This window comes from Quercus lobata, chromosome 3 (genome assembly GCF_001633185.2).
Source record: "Quercus lobata isolate SW786 chromosome 3, ValleyOak3.0 Primary Assembly, whole genome shotgun sequence".
Lineage (NCBI taxonomy): Eukaryota > Viridiplantae > Streptophyta > Magnoliopsida > Fagales > Fagaceae > Quercus > Quercus lobata.
This window is the reverse complement of record NC_044906.1, coordinates 48,754,760-48,777,064: the sequence shown is the minus strand read 5'-3', so window position 1 is coordinate 48,777,064 and position 22,305 is coordinate 48,754,760. Positions and strand designations below refer to the sequence as shown.

Sequence of the window (22,305 nt, the reverse complement as noted above, 5' to 3'; positions counted from 1 at the left end):
AAAGAAGGAAAAAACAAAAGAAAAGAGTGTGGGTACGTGGGTGGAGGAGAAAAAAAGAGGGGAAAAAAAAAAAAAAAAAAAAAAGAAAGAAGGGAAGGAGAGCCCACGTGTGTGTGTGTGTGTGGGGAGAGAAAAAAAATTATATCACAATATTTTTACAATAAATTTTAAGGTAAGTTATTATTAGCTAATATTGGTGAGAAAAAAATATTTTTTTTAGAAAGAGAAAAAAATAATTTTAATAGTATGTTAAAATTAAAATTAGTATCAATTATTATCACAATATTTTCACAATACTTTCATAATAAATCTTAAGTGGTAGGTTATTATTAGCTAATATTGGTGAGAAAAAAATATTTTTTTTAGAAAGAGAAAAATTAATTTAAGTATGATGAAATAATTGATTTAAGTATGAAACAAACTCACATAAAAAAAATAAAAAATAAAAAAAAAAGTATGAAATAAATTCCCTTATATATACATTGTCCTTTTTGGTCATTTACCACTCAAAAAGCCACTTTTATCAGTTTTTACCAAACACTCAACTTTTTCATTATGCACTTTTTAACAGCTTTTACCAAACACTCAGCTTTTTGAAACTCCACTTTTTCATTATGCACTTTTACAAAACTCCACTTTTTCATTTATGCACTTTTTCAAAAAGCTGAACCAAACTCACCCTAAATAATTTTGAACCCGTCTAGAGGGCTATCATTTTGAAAACATTGGCGGATGTTTTACATTTTAGAAAGTTAAAATGTCCTAAGCATAATGGTGAATTGGTTGGTGGTATGACAAGAGTGACGTGGGTTTAATTTATTAATGATGCATTCCTTTGAAAAATAAAAATGAACTTCAAATTTGAATAAAAGAGATAGAGAAACGAATAAATCTAAGTTGACAAGAAGCAAAAATAAATGTCTGTCTTACTTGCTTCTTTTGTTATTTCTTTGTTTTGTTTTCTTTTGAGATGGAAAATGTATCTCTTTTTAAGTACGATAGATGATAATCTTATATATAGTAGAAGTTATAAATGAGTTCCATATGAATTTAAGTTTAACAAAACTAAAACTAAGGCTAACTTAAAAGCTTCCCTAAGTTTGTTTTGAAACCAAAATTTGATTCTTTTTGTTTCAAGTATTAATAATTGCTTCTACAAATAATATTTAACTAACAATTTACACCTAATCTAATAATTTGAGAAATGTCTTGAATATATGAAAATGTTTTCCAAATTACTCACCTTCCCACATGACAAGATTTTTACTTCAAAATTCAATGGGTTGGATGTGATTTGCAAAATTTCTCATACAAAATTCCCAAACCTCCAAAAAACTTAATTGTTATACAATTGAATCATTTACTACATATGTTTGCTAGAGAATGATTATACTTTCTTTTATAAATTTTTTTTTTTTTGGATAACGCAAGAATGATTATTCTCAGTACACTTGTAGATCATATAATGCAATTTCTACAAAAATGTACACGTTCGTGAATAAGTATAAATATATTGTGATGCAGAGCATAAAGGGTGAAAATTGTAACTAGGTTCTTTGAATAAATTGAATATTTTGACGTGTAGAAGTTAATATCCATTTCGTTATTTGTAGTATTAGTTTGATTTTTAGTTTTGTTTTGAAATTTGTACTTAGCTGGTCTAGTAAGGTGTGGAGTATGTGAGATAAGTTGTCTTAGAAAGTATTTAGTATTTACGGTGACTGTTATTATAAGTAATATTATGTAATTCCTTATATTTTCTTTTAATAGGAAAATTTTACATTATTTGCCAAGTCATCATTGAAATTTGAAACCGCACCATTCGAGAAAATGGCAACCTCCTCCGTTAATCTGGTGATGGCTTTAAGATTTCTCCTCAGCCCAATTTTATACATGTTCTGATGCTCAACGCAAAAGGAGTATTCCCCATTTCCATAAAAGTCAGCTAATGCAGAAACAATCAGTCTCTAGCTTAACGTTTTGGAGCATTTTGGGCTTGGGATTTGTCTTAAAGTATGGATAGATCCAGCCGAAAAAGGAATACCATTAAAAATGAGCTATGATTGAAATTTAGTGCGATATTGGCCAACGATCAGGCCATCATGTCGTTGATGCCATGAGGCCCTGGATGAAATAAGCAAAATGGGTCTTCAACTGTATAATTTTGAACCTGTCCTGTGGGCTGTGGGTTCTCATGTGGAACAAAAGAGGATTGAAGTCAAAACTGATATGGTATGAAGTTTTGTGCTGACTTCATATCATGTTTTTACCTTATTTATACGTGTTAAAATGTGATGGCCCAAAGGTTAAAAATCAGGATATAGATAAATAAGATTAAAAAAAAAAAAAAAACTAAAGATTAGATAAATGAGAAAGAAAAACAAATAAATCTATGTTAGCAAATAAGAATAAAAATCTTGCATTTTTTTTTTTTAATACAAGACTAATTTAGCTTAATCTAAGTGTATATATGTGTGAAGCTCTCTTTTAGAAACTTGAACCCCGACCCTTACTCTCATACCCCACAAGCACTTATACTTGTAAAGTGACCATTGTACCAAAGGTGTGCGATGGTCCTACTTGTTTCTTATGTTCTTTCTTTGTTTTGTTTTCTTTTGAGATGGAGAATTTATTTCTTTTTTGGTACGTGAATAATAATCTTATAAATAGTAGAAGTTATAAATAAGTTCCACATGAACTTAGATTTAACAAAATTAAAATTGAGGCTAACTTTGAAGCTTCCCTAGGTTCGTTTTCAAATTAAAATTGGATTCTTCTTATTGTAAGTATTGATAGTTGCTTCTACAAATAATATTTAATTAACAATATGCACCTAGTCTAATAATCTAAGAAGTGCCTTGAATATATGAAAATATCAGTCCAACTAGTGGATTCAAAATTATTCACCTCCCCCCATATGACAAGATTTTGACTACAAAATTTCAATGGATTGGGTGTGATTTGTAAAATTTCTCGAACAAATTTCCCAAACCTCTAGTAACTTATTCGTTATACAATCAAATCCTCTACTACCAATGTCTACCAGAAAATGATTATATATATATATATATATATATAAATATTATGATAAAGCGAGAATGATTAATTGATTATACTCAGTAGTTAGTACACCTGTGGATTATATAATGCAATTTCTCTAAAAAATGCACACATCCGAGAATAACTATAAATATATTATGGTGCAATTTGGATTCAGCTTATTCCAAGTCCACGTTTTACTGTAGTGCGTTTTTTTTTTTTTTTTGGTTCAGCCCACAATTGTTGACCATTCAACTGTGAATAGTGCTTCCGTGCACTATTTATGGGTCCCACAAATTACACTTTTTAACAACTTTTTTATTAAAAATGAGTCCCACATCACTATTTACACATTTAAAAAATATTTTGTTACAATGTTTTCAGTTTTCAATTTCAACAAAATAAGTTTTATCCAAACAGACCCTATGATGCAAAGTATAAAGGGTGAAAAATGAAAATGGCAACTAGATTCTTTGAATAAATTGAATATTTTGACGTCTAGAAATTAATATTCATTTAATTTTTTATTTTTATATAGGAATTCGTTTCGTTCTTTGTAGAATTAGTTTGATTTTTAGTTTTGTTTTGAAATTTGTATTTAGCTGTTAGTAAGGTGTGTGGCCAACGACCAGGCCATCAAATCATCGATGCCATGAGGCCCAGGATGAAAGATGATGCAAAATAAGTCTTCGACTAAATAATTTTGAACCCATCTTGTGGGTTATCATGCTGAATACATGGGTTTTCTACACTCAAATTTAATCACTGAACCAAATCCTCCATCCACATTCGCGACCAAAACTTGAAAATGAAAGAAATAAAAAGTTCTCATCCACTGTAAATATAAATATAAATATGTGATGATACAAAAACAAAATTTTATCCATCCATGAAAATAAAAAGGAAGAGAAGTTTGACATTTTAAAAAGTAAAAACTTAAAATGGCCTAAGCATAATGGTGATTGGTTGGTGGTATCACAAAAGTAACGTGGGTAGAATTTATAAATGTATGCATTCCTTAAAAAAAATTGAACTTCAAATTTAGATGTTTCAAAAGCTAAAGTCTTAATCCTATTGAATTTTTATATTACCTTTCTTGTTTAGATAAACTATACAAATCAATATTAAAAAATTTTGACGTACAATTTTTAGAAAATTTCACCTTAAAATTCATCATACACCAGAGATAGAATTTCATGTGCATAATCTAGTTAGAGATACATAACAAAATATTAAATGAATGAAAAAACAACATTTTAGTATGGACAATTTAGAAAAAATAAAAATAGTAAAAAGAAATGTTCGTATAAAGTCAGGACATGGATAGGTAACATTAAAAAAACAAAAGATTAGATGAAAGAGAAAGAGAAGCAAATAAATCTAAGTTGACAAGAAAAAATCAATGTCTTACCTACTCGCTTTTTTTGTTTTCTTTTGTTCTTTCTGTCTTCATCTTTTCTTTTTCTTTTTTTTTCTTTTTTTTTTTTTTTGAGATAGAGAATATATTTCTTTTTTTGTATGATAAATAATAATCTTATATATAGTAAAAGTTATAGATAAGTTCTATATGAGCTTAGTTTTAACAAAATTGAAACTGAGGCTACTTTGGAAGCTTCCCTAGGTATGTTTTGAAGCCAATATTGAATGCTTTTTGCTATCAGTATTGATAATTGTTTTTACAAATTTTGTCATGTGTGTATTTCTATCGCTATTCATAAGCAATAGGTTGCTTTGTTTGCTTAAAATTTTTCATATAAAAGTTAAATGTAGTAAAATTTTATTGCACTTGAATTAACATTATATTTTTAATAGACATATTATTGCTAAAGTATATGTTATATTTAAAGTTGCTTTGATATAAGTCATATCACTCAATTACTTTTTATAACACTATTTTCTTGAATTCATGTTTTTACTTAATATCAATTATAAGTTAATCACATGCAAATTTTCAAAATAATCAATTGCCATTTACTGTAGGGGTAAACTTGAATATAGTACCTTAACATAGCTGCATTAAATTTGAAATGTAGTTGTAAATAGTAATACTACTTAGTTTATTGGTCAAAACAACTAGGTGGTTGAATTTAATTGGGAAACTTTGGTTCAAAAAAATAAAATAAAAAACAAAAAATGGTGTTTGGTAGAGGAATTTAAGTAATGTTGTTTGAGTGTTTTTGATATACGTGTGAGTAAAAAAATGTGTAAAAATGTGTATAATATTGTTTAAAATGCTCAAAAGTATGTTTGAACTTACCTACCAAACATCCAATAAATTATTTGCCTAGATCTTGGTCTAATGATAAAAAACTATCATTAAAAAAAAAAAAAAAAATTCCTTGCCTACTTTCTTTGAATAAATTGAATATTTTGATCTCTAGAAATTAAAACCCCACCACCAACCAACCCAAAAAAAGTTCAACGTTCGGTGCATTTGGGCTTGGGATTTGTCTTACGGATAGATCCAGCCCAAAAAGGAAAACAATTAAAAATGAGCTATGATTGAAATTTAGTGCGCTATTGGCCAATGATTAGGCCATCACGTTGTCGATGCCATGAGGCCCAGGATGAAATAAATAATTTTGAACCTGTCCTGTGGGCTATCATGTTGAACAAAAAGATGATATGAAGTCAAAACTTGTACGGTATGAAGTTTTGTCCTGACTTCATATCATGTTTTTACCTTATATATACATGTTAAAAAAAAAAAGATTAAATAAATTAGAAAGAAAATCGTGTAAATCTAAGTGGGCAAGAAAGAATAAATGTCTTGTCTATTTATTTATTTTGTTCTTTTTTTGTTTTGTTTTCTTTTGAGATGGAGAAAATATTTCTTTTTTGATATGATGAATAGTAATCTTATATATAGTAAAAGTTATAGATAAGTCCTATATGAAATTAGTTTTAACAAAATTGAAATTGAGATTAATTTGGAAGTTTTATTATTAGATAAGTTTTGAAGCCAAAATTGGATTCTTCTTGCTATAAGTATTTACCTAGTGCTTAGATAAAGTACCTCTAATGCTACTCCTCAAGGAAATGGTAACCTCCTCTGATAATCTGATGCCCAACACATGTTCTAACGCTCAACACATTTGAATTATCTAACTGTGATTAGTAACCCATGTTCTAATGCTCAACACAAATTGTACATTTTCTGATGCTCAACACAAAGGCTGTATTTCCACAAAAGCCAGCCAATACAGAAAACCCCACCACCAACCCAAAAAAGTTCAACATTTGGGCTTGGTTTTGTCTTAATATGGATAGATCCAGCCCAAGAAGGAAAAGCAGTAAAAATGAGCTATTAACTTCAGTGTAATACTGGCCAACAATCAGGCCATCGTGTCATCTACACCACGATGAAATAAGCATAATCAATCTTCAGCTAAATAATTTTGAACCCGTCCTGAGGGCTGTCATGTTGAACACATTGGCTGAAGTTTTACATTTTAGAAAGTTAAAATGTCCTAAGCATAATGGTGAATTGGTTGGTGGCATGAAAAAAGTAAGAATTTATTAATGATGCATTCCTTTGAAAAAAATATTGAACTTCAAATTTGGATGTTTCAAAGCTAAAGACTAAATTCTGCAGAATTTTTAAATTACCTTTCTTGTTAACATTGAGAAAACAACAAAAGGACAGTTTAAAAAAAAAATGAAAAATAGAAAAAGAAAATGGTAGTATGAAGCTAGGAGGACATGGATAAATAAGATTAAATAAAAGAGATAGAGAAACGAATAAATCTAAGTTGGCAAGCAAGAATAAATGTCTTGTATAGTTGTTTTTTTTTTTTTTTTGTTCTTCTTCCTTTGTTTCATTTTCATTTGAGATAGAGAAAATATTTCTTTTTTGGTATAATAGATAACATTCTTATATATAGTAGAAATTATGGATAAGTTCCACATGAACTTAATTTTAACAAAACTGAAACTGAGGCTAACTTGGAAGCTTCCCTAAGTGTGTTTTGAAACCAAAATTTGATTCTTTTTGTTGTAACTTGTAAATATTGATAATTGTTTCAACAAATAATATTTAACTAACAATTTACACGTGATCTAATAATTTGAGAAGTGTCTTGAATATATGAATATGTTTTCCAAATTACTCACCTTCTCACATGACAATATTTTAACTTCAAAATTTCAATGGGTTGGATGTGATTTGCAAAATTTCTCATACAAAATTCTCAAACCTCCAAAAACTTATTTGTTATACAGTTGAATCATTTACTACAAACGTTTGCTAGAGAATGATTATATTCTTTCTTTTATAATTTTTTTTTTTTTTTAATAACACAAGTGAGAATGATTATACTCAATACATTTATAGATCATATAATGTAATTTATCTACAAAAACGTACACATCCGTGAATAAGTATAAATATATTGTGATGCAGAGCATAAAGGCTAAAAATTATAACTAGGTTCTTTGAATAAATTGAATATTTTGACGTCTAGAAATTAATATCCATTTTGTTATTTGTAGTATTAGTTTGATTTTTAGTTTTGTTTTGAAATTTGTATTTAGCTGGTCTAGTAAGGTGTGGAGTATGTGAGAATATGACTTTAAAATTTGTTACTTGGTAATTTCTTAAGCTACTTTATAAGTTGTCTTATAAAGTATTTTACCGTGACTGTTATTTTAAGTAATATTATGTAATTCCTTATATTTTATTTTAATAGGAAAATTTTACATTTTTTGCCAAGTAATCATTGAAATTTGAAACCGGACCATTCGAGAAAATGGCAACCTCCTCCGATAATCTGGTGATGGCTTTAAGATTTCTCCTCAGCCCAATTTTATACATGTTCTGATGCTCAACGCAAAAGGAGTATTCCCCATTTCCATAAAAGTCAGCTAATGCAGAAACAATCAGTCTTTAGCTTAAAGTTTTGGAGCATTCTGGGCTTGGGATTTGTCTTAAAGTATGGATAGATCCAGCGGAAAAGGAATACCATTAAAAACGAGCTATGATTGAAATTTAGTACGATATTAGCCAACGATTAGGCCATCACGTAATTGATGCCCTGAGGCCCAGGATGAAATAAGCGAAATGGGTCTTCAACTACATAATTTTGAACCTGTCCTGTGGGCTGTGGGTTATCATGTTGAACAAAAGATGATTGAAGTCAAAACTTATATGCTATAAAGTTTTGTCCTTAGAGCATTCACGTTGGTGAAACTATTTTTTTAGTTATTTAGCATCATAAAAAATTACTTTATTTATTTTACCTTATCACTTTACAAAACATTTATGATTCTATTTTTTTACTTATTCATTTAAATATTATTTCTTCCCACCTCACTTTATTTGTCTCTTCCTCTCTCATATGAAGATTTTGAAGAACAGCAAACCCAAAACCCCAGCTACCTCCACTGCCACCCACAACCCACAGCTACCTCCACTGCCCACAGGCCACCATTACCACAACCCAAATCTACCAAATTTGCAACAAATCATCTAAAAAACCAATCAAAATCACACATAAAAACAACCAAAATTTAACAAACCCACAAATCCTCCAACAAAAAAAACCTAGTGACAACTGTGGGCCAAAGAACTTAGCGACCCGGCCCACTTTGTATTGGGCCCAAGGCCTTCGCCGAGGAAAGGAAAATGCCCGAGGACATACAATGAAAGTCCAAATGGCCTAGAGATGTTGCTGAGGACGATCCCGTCCTTGGTATTCCAAAATCCAGAAGGACAAAACGACATGCCATCAAAGTTAGCCTCCCAGAGCACTCCCCGAAAAAAGGACGAGTACAGTAGGACACACACGGGGGTATGATGTAGGAGCAGTTCAAGGAAAAAATGTCACCTCCACATTGAACGTGCCCAACTAACGTTCTGGCCGCATTAATGAGGAAAGGACCCCTGAACAATGTGGCCTTGGTTGCTGCAACTCACAGAGGGTTTAGGAAGGTGGCTGATGGGATGAACACTCGAGTAATGACCTACACAATCAACAGGTGGAGGGTCAAGATCGACTGGAAAGAAGTATATAATGTGAGAGACCCTTCAAGAATGGGGAATTGCAAAAAAAGAACAGGAAGAGAGAAAAAGGAGAAAACTGTAGCAGTCTGCATGGTCTTAAGAACCATTGTAACCTAATATTGAAAGTAGAAGAAGAAGAATACTAAGTTCCTCGAATGAAACACCCGGGGACAACATCCTATACTTGAACCCATTTCCTTATTGGTCAGTCCGCACCTAACCGTGTCTAGTTCTTAAACCCATTCTTTAAAAATTCATTGTATTGGGCCAGTTGGGCTTAAGACCTTTCGTCCAATAGAATGAGCACTCAAACCCACTCCTTACAATTGGTGCCGTCTGTGGGAAAAACTTATGTGTTAGTAAGGACAACGATCCGGCATGGTAGGATCAGGCCCTCATCAAGCAGGCTCCCATCAGCTCGAACCAGCCAAATCCCAACAACAGGGTAACTTCCTTAACCTCGAGCGTGATCAAAATGAAGAGAATGGAAGGTTTCAAGAGGGAAGCGTAAACAACACTCAAACCAGCAGGAGCCACTCTCGCGCTGGCAACCACGTGCTTCAGAGACGAAATAACAACCGAGCCCCGCAATCAGAAGAAGTTAGGAGTCATATGTCTCAGAAACAGAACGATAAGCGGTCCATGTAGCGAGAAATAGACGATTTGAAAAGAAAGCTGCACCATGCACAGCAAAGGCAATCTCGTTCCAAGCTTTACGCGCCCTCCGATGATGAAAGTGACGACGACTATAGACGAAAATCGAGAACTCCCCCAAGTGAGACCTTCTCCCATGAAGAAGAACACTACCGGAGGCGTAGGCACAGAAGCCCATCTCGTAGGGGCTTGGGAAACGATGTCATGAGTAGGGCACTGGATCAACTCTCCAAGTCACCTTTCACGCATCACAAAGAAGGGGCCATTCTTCCTCAACCGTTCTAGCAGCCAACCTTCACCATTTACAACGGTAGAACAGACCCGGTGGAGCATGTGAGCCAGTTCAACCAAAGGATGGCTGTCCATTCTAGGAACGAGGCGCTGATGTGCAAGGTTTTCCCACCCAGCTTGGGACTAGTGGCAATGAGGTGGTTTAATGGTCTAAAGACAAACTCCATAGATTCGTTTAGGCAGCTAACCCAAGCTTTTGGCTCCCGTTTCATTACGAACCGCAGAACCCCTCGGCCTTTAAGCGCTTTGTTGTCATTATCCATGCATGACGGAGAAACCTTAAAGGCCTACTCGGACAAATATTGGGAGACGTACAATGAAATGGAAGACAACTTTGACGACGTCACCATTATCACTTTCAAAAATAGTCTCCCAGTCGATCACGGCCTGCGGAAGTCTTTGACTGGCAAACCCACCACCAGCATGTGCCAACTGATGGATCGGATTGACAAGTACAAGCGAGTGGAGGAGGACCAGTTGCAGGGAAGAGGAAAAGAGAAGGTTATCCCTCAGGAAAGAAGGGATTTTAGGTCGGACCGGTATAGCAGCAACCGCCCGAGGAGGGACTTTGTAGGGCAACCCGGAACAACCAATGCACAGACTGTCAACGCCGTATTCCGAGAACCAGTACATCGGGTTTTGGAGAAAATAAAAAACAAACCATACTTTAGGTAGCTGAATAAGATGGTGGGGGAACCCTCGAGGCACGATCAGAACTTTTATTGCCAATACCACCAAGACCATGGGCATACCACGGAGAACTGTAAAAACCTCTGGAACCACTTGGACCAGCTTGTCCGGCAAGGAAAGCTGAAACACCTTTTGCATCATTCCAGTGGTCATCAAAGCCATCAAGAAGCCATGAGGGATCCTACCCTAAGGCCACCCGCAAGAACGATCAATATAATCGTGGCAGTGCCAGGGAGAATAGGCACGCACCCTGTACGAGTATTAGCGGTGGCTCAACTGCCTCCCGATGAGTCCCAACCAGGGCTGAAGAGGGCCAAAATGAACTTTCGTCCTGTTTTGAGTTTTTCGGAGGAAGATAAGATCGGGACCATCCAACCCCATGATGATGCGCTACTAATCACCCTCAGAATCGGAGACTACGATGTGAAAATAGTGATGGTGGATGACAGCAGCGCGGTCGAGGTTATGTACCTCGACCTTTACAAGGGGCTAGGGCTAAAACCAAAAGATTTGATGCCCTATAACTCCCCTCTGATGAGCTTCGACGAGAAGCTTGTCATCCCAATGGGCATAATTAGGCTGCCCATTCAAATCGGTCCAGAGATAATAGAGGTGAACTTCATCGTGGTAGACACCTACTCCCCCTATACGGCCATCGTTGGTAGGCCCTGGCTCTACACCTTAGGAGCTGTTGCTTTCTCGTTGCACCAGAAGGTGAAATTCTTGTCAGGGGACCAAGTTTTTGAAATCCATGGTTGCCAACCCATGGCGAGGCAATGCGTAGTAGCAGCCGTCTCACATCAGCTAGATGCGGAGTCCTCGGCCTCCGCTAAGAAGATAAAAGGCCCCGGTTTCGCCTCCTGACACAACTACCGAGGAGGCGAAATGTGAAGATCTAGAAGAGGCGGTTATTGGCGATGACCCGGAGAAATTCTTCCAAGTAGGGGCTTAGCTGCCTCTTCAGGAGAAGGATGAGCTGATTGAGTTCCTTAAAAGAAATATTGACATATTTGCATGGGATGCCTGCGATGCCCCCGGGATCGACCTATCCTTCATCTACCATCACCTCAATATCAACCCGGCCATCACTCCCAAGAAGCAACCACCTCGTCGCCCATCAAAAGAGCATGTCGATGCGATTAGGGACGAAGTGGCGAAGCTTAAGCATGCTGGGGCTATCAAAAAATTCTTTTACCCCGAATGGCTGGCCAACACTATGGTGGTCAAGAAGAAAAGTGGGAAATGGCGAGTTTGCGTGGACTTCACAAACTTAAATAAGGCGTGCCCTAAGGACCCGTTCCCTATGCCTCAGATAGACCAGCTAGTGGATGCGACAGCAGGCCATCCTCGGATGAACTTCTTAGATGTCTTTCAAGGCTATCATCAAATACCACTAGCGCTGGAGGATCAGGAGAAAATGGCCTCCATGACACCAACTGGGAATTACTACAACAAGGTGATGCTGTTTGATCTGAAGAATGCGGGATCCACTTATCAAAGGATGATGACAAGAATGTTCGAACCACATTTGGGCAAGAGCATCAAAATCTATGTCGATGACATGGTGGTGAAGAGTAAAGTGGTGTTCGAGCATTTAGGGGACCTCGGCAGCACCTTTGGCGTCTTGAGGAAGCATAAGCTGCGCCTGAATGCTTCCAAGTGCTCATTTAGCGTGGGGTCAGGCAAGTTTTTAGGCTACATGGTTACTCATATGGGAATCGAGGTTAACTCCGACCAGATCAAGGCTACAAACGACCTAAAACCGCCACAAAACACAAAAAATGTCCAAAAGCTTACTGGGATGATTGCAGCCCTCAATCGATTCATTTCCAGGTCGGCAGATAGATGTAAACCGTTCTATCTCTTGATCAACAAGTGGAAGGGGTTTGAGTAATCTGAGGAATGTGTTATGGCCTTCCAGCAACTCAAGGATTACCTATCCCGGCCACCTATCATGTCCAGCCCTGAAGCCGATGAAGTTCTGTACGCATACATTGTTGTAGCCCCCCATGCCGTGAGATTGGTGCTAATACGGGATGAAAGTGGCATCCAAAAGCCGGTCTATTACGTGAGTAAGTCGTTACATGAAGCTGAGGTCAGATACCTACCCCTAGAGAAAGCCATACTGGATGTGGTCCACGCTACGCGAAAGCTTCCCCATTATTTCCAAGCCCAAACAGTGGTTGTTCTAACCCAACTACCTTTGAAGTCTGTACTGCGAACCGCTGATTACACTGGAAGGATTGCCAACTGGAGCACAATTCTAGGAGCTTTCAACATCAAATACATGCCTCAAACCTCTATAAAAGGCCAGGTCCTAGCTGACTTAGTAGCCGAATTCGTTGAACCCCCAATAGAAATAGTGGCAAAGGAGCAGAACATGAATGGAAAACCGGTTAGAGTGATCTCTACACCAGGACCCCCATGTTGGAAGGTGTACGTTGATGGCGTAGCAAATTAAAGGGGATCTGGAGTGGGGCTAGTCCTAATATCTCCCGAGGAAGCCATCATAAAGAAGTCCCTGAAACTTGGGTTCTCAGTCACGAACAACAAAGCCGAGTATGAGGCCCTGCTACAAGGAATCGCCATGGCACAGAAAATGGGAGGAAAAGCAGTGGAAATGTTCTCGGACTCGAGACTGGTAGTGGGCCAGGTAAAAGGAGAATTAGAGGTCAGGGATACAAGGATGCAAGAGTACTTAAGCCGGGTCAAACGCTTACAGCCGGGTTTCGACTTTTTCAGCTTGTCGCACATCCCCAGGAGCGGAAACACTCATGCAAATTCACTGGCCACGCTTGCCACCTCCTCAGCAGGGGATCTGCCCTGAATTATTCTCGTCAAGCATCTGGACAAAGCGAATGAAGTAGCCAAAAACATGGTCCATGTTCATGAGGTTAGAGTGGGCCCCAGCTAGATGGACCCTGTGGTGAGGTTCCTCAAAGATGACATTTTACCCGAGGAAAAGTCAGAGGTAAAGAAAATACGAAAAAAAAGCTCCTCGGTTCTAGTTGTCCGAGGACCACAAATTATACAAACGCTCATATTTCGGGCCATATTTACTGTGTGTCCACCCTAAGGCATCAAAATTACTACTTGAAGAGCTATACTAAGGGATCTATGGGAGTCACATAGGAGAAAGATCTCTATCGCACAGAGCCATTACCTAGGGATACCGGTGGATGGGGATGCAGAAGGAAGCCCTGGAGTATGTTAAAAAGTGTGACCAGTGCCAAAGGTTCGCCCCGAATATTCATCAGCTAGGTGGGACCCTCAATCCTCTGTCCAGTCCATGGTCGTTCGCCCAGTAGGGCCTGGATATTGTGGGACATTTCCCAAAGGCAACAGGAAATAAGAGATATCTACTGGTCGGCACAGATTACTTCACCAAGTGGGTCGAGGCTGAACCCCTGGCTAACATCAAGGATGTGGACGCTAAGAAATTCATCTGGAGAAACATTGTTACACGATTCGGAGTTCCTCACACCCTCACACCCTCATTTTCGACAATGGAAAGCCTTTCAGACAGCAAAGCCTTCAGCTACGAGCTACGAGCTAGGGATCACTAACAGGTACTCAACTCCAACCTATCCTCAGGGAAACGGGCAAGCCGAGACTGTCAACAAGGTCATAGTTAACGGGCTTAAGAAGAGGCTGGATGACGCCAAGGAAAGATAGGTGGAAGAGCTGCCACACGTCTTATGGACTTATCGGACTACACCACGGTGGTCAACGGGGGAGACACCTTTTGCCATGACCTATAGGGCCGAGGCTGTTATCCCTTTGGAGGCAAACTTCCCAACGCTCAGGATGAGCTCCTTCACCCCGAACAGTAACGAAAAACTACTGGGGAAGAACCTAGATCTGATCGACGAACAAAGAGAAAAAGGTAATGGTCCAGTTGGCCTATTACCACCAGAAGCTTAAACAGGGATATGATGCCAGTGTGAAGCTTAGACCGCTAGCACCAGGGGACTTAGTGCTAAGGAAAGTTATGGGTGCTGCCAAAAACCCATCATGGCGAAAGTTTGGGCCCAATTGGGAAGGGCCATACCGAATTACTTCAGTTGCGAGAATAGGAGCATACTACCTAGAAGACTTAGATGAAAGAGCTATACCTTAGCCATGGAATGTAAATAACCTGAGAATGTATTATTATTAATAAAAGCGTTTATCTAGTTCAAATTTTAAGTCCATCCTGATTACGCGTCTCTTATTCTGGCAACTGTCTAAGTACTAGACAGAACCAAGGTGGTCCTCAGACTCAAACCTATGGGGAAACTAGCTACTCCAAGAAAACCTAAGTACTAGATAGAACCAAGGTCTTGCATGGTCCTCAGATTCAAACCTATGGGGAAACTAGCTACTCCAAGAAAACCTAAGTACTAAACAGAACCAAGGTCTTGCATGATCCTCGGACTCAAACCTATGAGGAAACTAGCTACTCCAAGAAAATCTAAGTACTAGACAGAACCAATGTCTTGCATGGTCCTCGGACTCAAATCTATGGGGAAACTAGCTACTCCAAGAAAATTTAAGTATTAGAGAAAACCAAGGTCTTGCATGGTCCTCGGATTCAAACTTATGGGAAAACTAGCTACTCCAAGAAAATCTAAGTACTAGACGGAACCAAGGTCTTGCATGGTCCCTCGGACTCAAACCTATGGGGAAACTAGCTACTTCAAGATTCGTAAAAACTGTAGATAGGGCCTAAGTGCACGCTCGGCACCTCGGATTATGGACTTAGCCCCCTAGAAATATGGGTAGACGCAAACTAAGCGTCCCCTTGACACCGGTAAGTTAGAATTTAGGAAATTAATTTCAAATATATTATATGCACAACCATTCATACCCGTTGGGATAACTAATTCACAAGCCACGAGATTCGCAGTAATAGTAATATCGGTGATGGCAACAAACGCATAATTCAAAAGAAAAATGAAGAAAGAAATTCCATACATGTAGTCAAGAAAACTCAATTACAAACCATTCCAAGGTCCTTAAAATAAAATAGAACGAACTAAAAACTAAGCTAAAATCAATACAAAAGCTAGCCGCGACCCTTACTTCTTCAACTTTATCTTAGCCCCTTCCTTGGGGAGCGGGGCAGGATTGGCCTCAGAACCCTAGGAGACATCCCCTTCCTTGGAGAGCTGGGCAAGATTAGCCTCAAAACCCTGGGGGACATCAGTCGGGGAAATAATCTGAAGGGGCTGAACTGAGAGAGATGGCTCCTCAGCGTGAGAGTCCTTAACGCTGACTATTAATCCGGCAGCCTCCTGGGGCGGTTCAGGATTCGAACTACCACGTGTTTCTGTCACCCTGGGAAGCTCGCCCCCCTCGGCTAGCTCATTAGTGGTGGACACGGCCAGGGCGGCCTCGGGCCGAGCAGCCCCAGCCTCCTCTGGAGCACTCACCGTCTCGAAGTTGGCGAAGGCGGTCTCACGGATGGCTGAAGGATAGTATACCTTCTTCGCCTTCCACAGATCGGATGAAGCCTCCACCTCAGCTTGTTTGAGGGTTTCATTCCAGACCTGGGAGCAGTAGAGCCAGCATACCCCAGGGATTTGAGCCTTGAGGATGGCCTGGATATCAGCCACCCCCATGTCATAGGCCTCCTCCTCGGCCTTGTCCTTGGAGCTCTCGGCCTCCATCTTAGCAAACTCAGCCTCCATCTTAGCCCTTAGAGCTTCATCCCTGGCCCATTCCGCAACGTTTTTGGCTTCCTCCGCCCCAACCAGCTTCTTCTTAAGATCAACAATTTGCTCTTTAGCAATCTTCAATTGATCTTCAGTCTCAAGTAGGCGTTTTGTTTGGTTTTCAGCCTACTTTTGGGCGCCGGCGAGGCCTAATTCGGCGCTGTCCCTGGCCCTGGTCATCTCCTTCAAATCTTCCCTAGCCTTAGAGAGGTCGGCCTCGGAGTTCTTAAGGGTCCGAGCAGAGTCCAAGCGCTTGTTACGTTCAAGCTCCAAGGACTTGCTCTGCTCCTTAGCCTCATCCTCTAGCCTGTAAGTGGCATGGACGACCTGCCAATTGGAACAAACACACTATGAATGGAAAATTAAGGAGCAAAAATCGACGGAGTCACAGGTATCAGAAGCCTTACCATGCCCAAGTACCTCTTCATGCTGAGGAAGACCTCCTGCCTCCTCATATTCTTCAACTCTTCCATGTCAGTGGGGAGCAGTAGGGTCCTCTCCAACGCGTCGGCCACATAAGTGCCTTCGCCGCTTCGGAAGTCCCTCAGGGAGGCATTTTCCATCAGGGGCTCCCCATGAAGCATTGGGGCTAGAAGCCAAGCCTCGAGCGAGGATTAAGCATCGACCTCCTTACCCTAGCCTTGATGCCCAATATTTAGCTGCTTTTGAGCTCATGGGGCTTCGCTCTCCTCTTGAGACGTGCGAGACTTCCCCTCATCCATGGGCTCTTTGCCCCTAGAACTCATCTTCCTCTTTGAGTCAGTGGGCTCAGGTCGAGGAGGTAGAGTCGATTGGGGAGGAGCAGGAAGTTGGGATCGGGGAGATGGTGGCCGTGATCAGGCGGGGCAAAACCTAGTCTGAACAGGTTAAGGCTGTGGTGGAGGAGGGGGAGGCTTAGGTTGCGACTTCTCTAGTGCCTCCTTCCCTGGCTGGCCCTCAATCAGGTTGAACAGGCTTATCTGGGGCTTCCTCTTAAGACTCATCTCCGCCTGAGAAGATGTCCCCGCTGACAAGAGATCCGCCTCGGAAAGGTCGGGGTCACCAAAGTCACCAGCGGGATCCGCGGACAGGCTAGCCTAGTCAAACACACCGAATCCTTCTTCGGGCAAACCCGAATCACTCTCGGCTTCCGCTGCTTGGTGGGACGAAGAAAAGCCTGCCAACAAGATGCCCTCTAGAACAGGAGATCCTTCGGGAATCAGAAACCCGTGCACTACTACAATAATTTTCTGAAGCCGAGGATCGTTTGCTGTTATCACGTGCTTCAGGGTGGCGAATTACCTCTGGATAAGGTCGTACCCTAAGATCTTGTGAGCAGCTCTAACTTGGTTGTCAGCCTCGTTTACAAAAACCGCCGCCCTGAGAATAGTCTCCAAATCTTTCCTGTTGGTCAGATGGAAGTGCCGTTGAAAGGCGTGTGGATCTGCAAAGGAAGACATGTTCATATTAGTAACCGAACTGTGCAAATCATGATGGCAAAAAAGATCATCCCTCTCCTGCTCTCGACACCCCACTTGGCTCCCCGTCCACTGTTGGGCAAGGAAGGTCATCGTACCACTCCCCAGACACAATGAAAAAGTTCTTGTTTAACCCTTTACTGGACTCGGGGAGGCACTGAATAAGCCGAACCTTATTGTCCCTCGTCTTCATATAGTAGGATTTGCCCTTCAGGAGTTGAAAGTTGTAGCACCAGTTTACATCGTGGTGGGTTAATTGTAACCCCATTTTCTTCTTTAATACATCCACACAACCCAGGATCCTAAACACATTAATAGCGCACTAGGTGGGAGCTAATCGAAAGTGCCTAAGGTAATCTCTCATTACCGGCCCCATGGGGATTCTCACACCCCCTTCTATAAAGGCGAGAAAGGGAATCACCACCTCGCCCGCTTTTCTCCTAAAGTGTCATTCCCCTTCCCCACAGTACCTCAAACCTACATTGGGGGGTATCCTATAATCGGCAATGAATTTTTCCATCGCCTCTTCAGTCTCAACCAACTTTTTTAATTTACCCATCTCCAGAAACCGCTAAAGAGACTTAGGGGATGACAAAAGACGGAGAGGAACAAGAGAAAGATAAACTTAGAAGAGAGAAAACGCAAGTTGGAGAGAGAAGAAAACTTACAGAAATGAGGAAAAGCTCCTCGGACAGGCTTTTTATGCTGGAAAGAGACTTGAGTTTGGCTGGAAGTTTAACTGAACTCAGGATATATGCGCAAGAACTCTTAAGTGTAAAGGTAAAGAGACAAGTCCATTTAAATGGGTATTTATACCTCCCATTAAAAATAACTGTGCGGGTTTTACCACCCATAAAGGTAAGGAAATCTCCACCGTTAGATCACCATCGCACCATTGAACGTGAGGAGCACAGAGCCGCCAGCATTTAATGAAGACACGCTTCATATACCAAGGCACCAGGAACGTGTCTTGGGCAAACGAAGAGACTCTAGCATTGATGAAGGACAGGACTTGACAAGCCATGACAGAGGCCTGATGTCACCAAAACCCTCCTCTCTGTCTGAGGAGCCGGACAGCAAGATTTTGAGGGGCTATTGTGGGGCCAAAGAACTTAGCGACCCTGGCCCACTTTGTACTGGGCCCAAGGCCCGTGTCGAGGAAAGGAAAATTCCCGAGGATATATAATGAAAGTCCAAATGGCCTAGAGATGTTGCCGAGAATGATCTCGAAATCGGCATTCCAAAATCCAGAAGGACAGAACGGCACGCCATCAAAGGCAGCCTCCCAGAGTGCTCCCCGAAAAAAGGACGAGTACAGTAGGACACACACGGGGGTATGGTGTAGGAGCAGTTCAAGGAAAAACTGTCACCTCCACATTGAATGTGCCAAACTAACGTTCTGACCGCATTAATGAAGAAAAGACCCCTGGACAGTGCGGCCTTGGTTGCCGCAACTCACAGAGGGTTTGGGAAGGTGGCTAATAGGACGAGCACTCGAGTAATGACCTGCACAATCAACAAGTAGAGGGTCAAGATCAACTGGAAATAAGTATATAATGTGAGAGACCCTCCAAGAATGGGGAATCACAAAAAAAGAGCAGGAAGAGAGAAAAAGGAGAAAACTGTAGCAGTCTACATGGCCTTGAAAACTACTGTAACCTAATACTGAAAGTAGAAGAAGAAGAATACTAAGTTTCTCGGACGAAACGCCCGGGGACAACATCCCATACTTGAACCCATTTCCTTATTGGTCAGTTCGCACCTAACTGTGTCTAGTGATTGTGGTTCAGACTAAGACCTAGTTCCTAAACCCATTCTCTAAAAATTCATTGTATTGGGTCAGTTGGGCTTGAGACCTTTCGTCCAATAGAAGGAGTGCTCAAACCCACTCCCTACAACAACCAATAAAAAAAATCCACACCACTGCCACAATCAACAACAACCACCCACAGCAATGCCAAGTCAAACCAGGCTTCAACCCAACCAATCCCGACCACCAACACAAACCGACGAACACAAACATATTCTGATCTCAATCCTGACCCCAACCACAAACACAGACCCACGAACACAACCCAATCAACAACCTACCACCACCACCACCACCACAAACCCACATCAACAACCACCACCAACAACTTTGATTTATTAAAATAAATAAATAAATAAATAAAACCAACACTAGCAAGCTTAGGTTGTTAGCGGCTTGGCAGGCAGGGGCTGATGTGTGGAGAGGAGTTGGAGGAAGAAAGAAATAAAAAATGAAGGGGAGAATAGAAGGGCTGGGTTTGGTGAAGTAGAAAGAAAAAAATAGAGAAAAAATGGTTGGAGGAAAAAAAAAAAAAAAAAAAAGAGGAAGAAGAAGAAGAGGAGAAGTGCTGGGTTTGGGTTTGGGTTTGGTGAAGAAGAAAGAGAAAATAGAGAAAGAGAGAGAAAAGATTAATTTAATAAGAGAAGAGAAAGAAACCAATTAATATATATATATATATATATATTTGCCTTTAACATCTCTGGCTGTGCACTATAGCTGAGAAGCCAAATCTTTTGGCTATAGTTTCACCATTGTAGCCCCACTTTTGTGATTGGTGTTGCTAAAAATAGCAATATGATTTTTTTAGTACCACCAATACTAAAGCTCTTATACATGTTAAAATGTGATAGCCCAAAGGTAAAAAGTCAAGATATAGATAAATAAGATTAAAAAAAAAAATTTAAAAAAAAAAAACTAAAGATTAGATAAATGAGAAAGAAAAAAAGGATAAATCTAAACTGATAAGTAAGAATAAATGTCTTGCCTACTCACTTCTTTTATTCTTTCTTTGTTTCGTTATCTTTTAAGATAGAAAATTTATTTTTTTTGTAATAGGATAGATAGTAATTTTATATATACTAAAAGTTATAGATAGGTCCCACATGAACTTAGTTTTAACAAATTGAAACTAAGACTAACTTGGAAGTTTCCTTATTAGGTATGTTTTGAAACTAAAATTATATTCTTCTTGTTATAAATATTTAACTAACAATTAGCACCTGATCTAATAATTTGAGAAGTGTCTTGAACATATGAAATGTCAGTCCAACTAGTGGTTTCCAAATTACGTTACCTCTCAATGTGATAAGATTTTGACTTCAAAATTTCAATATTGGGTTGGATGCAAAAATTTCTTATTCATTATACAGTTGAATCCTCCATTACCAATGTACGTCAGAGAATTATCATACATTTTTTTTTTTTGGGTGATAAAGTAAGAATGATTATACATTTACTCAGTACAGTAGTAGATCATATAATGCAATTTCTCTAAATAAATGCACACATTCGTGAATAACTATAAAAATATCGTGATGCAGAGCATATAGGGTGAAAATAGCAACTAAGTTTTTTGAATATATTGACGTCTTTTCGTTCTTTGTGGTATTAATTTGATTTTAAGTTTCTTTTTTCTTTTTCTTTTTTTAAATTTGTATTTAGGTATCTAGTAAGGTGTGGAGTATGCGAGTTTTTGACTTTGAAACATGTGTCTAGGTAATTTCTCAAGCAACTTTATAAGTTGTCTTAGAAACTAGAAGGTATCTAGCATTTATTGTGTTTGTTACAAGTCAAGTCAGATTATATAGAATTTACATGATTCGTCAACTAATACTCGCATTGAGGGAAGAAAAGGCTAAAAAGTAATACAGGTTTTATCACATAAAAATTATAAATTAATGTGGCTATAAGAATTTGATTAAAAAGTTTCAAGTTTCAACTACTTATTTATTTGGATAAGTAATTTCACCACCTAATAAATGAATATTTAAATTATTTAATTATGATTAGTAACGCGTTAGATTGTAATATGATTAAATCTGTAGTACCTCTAGTGCTGCTCTTCAAGGAAATGGCAACCTCCTCCGATAAATCTGGTGATAGCTTAAGATTTCTCAGCAGCCCATTTTGTACATATTCTAATGCTCAACACAAAAGGGCCCATTTTGTACATATTCTGATGATCAGCACAAAAGTCAACCAACACAGACAACCCACCACCAACCCAAAAAAGTTCAACGTTTGGGTGCATTTGGGCTTGGGATTTGTGTTAATATGAATAGATCCAGCCCGAAAAGGAAAACCAGTAAAAATGAGACATTAAATTTAGTGCGATACTGGCCCACAATCAGGCCATCATGTCATCGACGACACGATAAAATAAGCATAATCAGTCTTCAGCTAAATAATTTTGAACCCCTCTTGAGGGCTATAATGTTGAACACATTGGCTGAAGTTTTACATATTAGAAAGTTAAAATGTCCTAAGCATAGTGGTGAATTGGTTGGTGGTATGACAAAAGTAACGTGGGTAGAATTTATTAATGATGCACTCCTTTGAAAAATAAAAATGAACGTCAAATTTTGATGTTTCAAAGCTAAAGTCTAAATTCTATAGAATTTTTAAAATTCCTTTCTTGTTAACCAATATAAAACAAAAATTTAGTAT

The 22,305-nt window shown here is 38.9% G+C and overlaps 1 protein-coding gene across 1 annotated transcript; it reads left to right on the top strand.

The window, feature by feature from the left end:
• Positions 1 to 10,048: 10,048 nt before the first annotated feature.
• On the top strand, positions 10,049 to 10,660 carry LOC115980992. Its single transcript, XM_031103181.1, has one exon. The coding sequence runs from the start codon at positions 10,049 to 10,051 to the stop codon at positions 10,658 to 10,660; it is 612 nt and encodes a 203-aa protein (XP_030959041.1).
• The last annotated feature ends 11,645 nt before the right edge of the window (positions 10,661 to 22,305 follow it).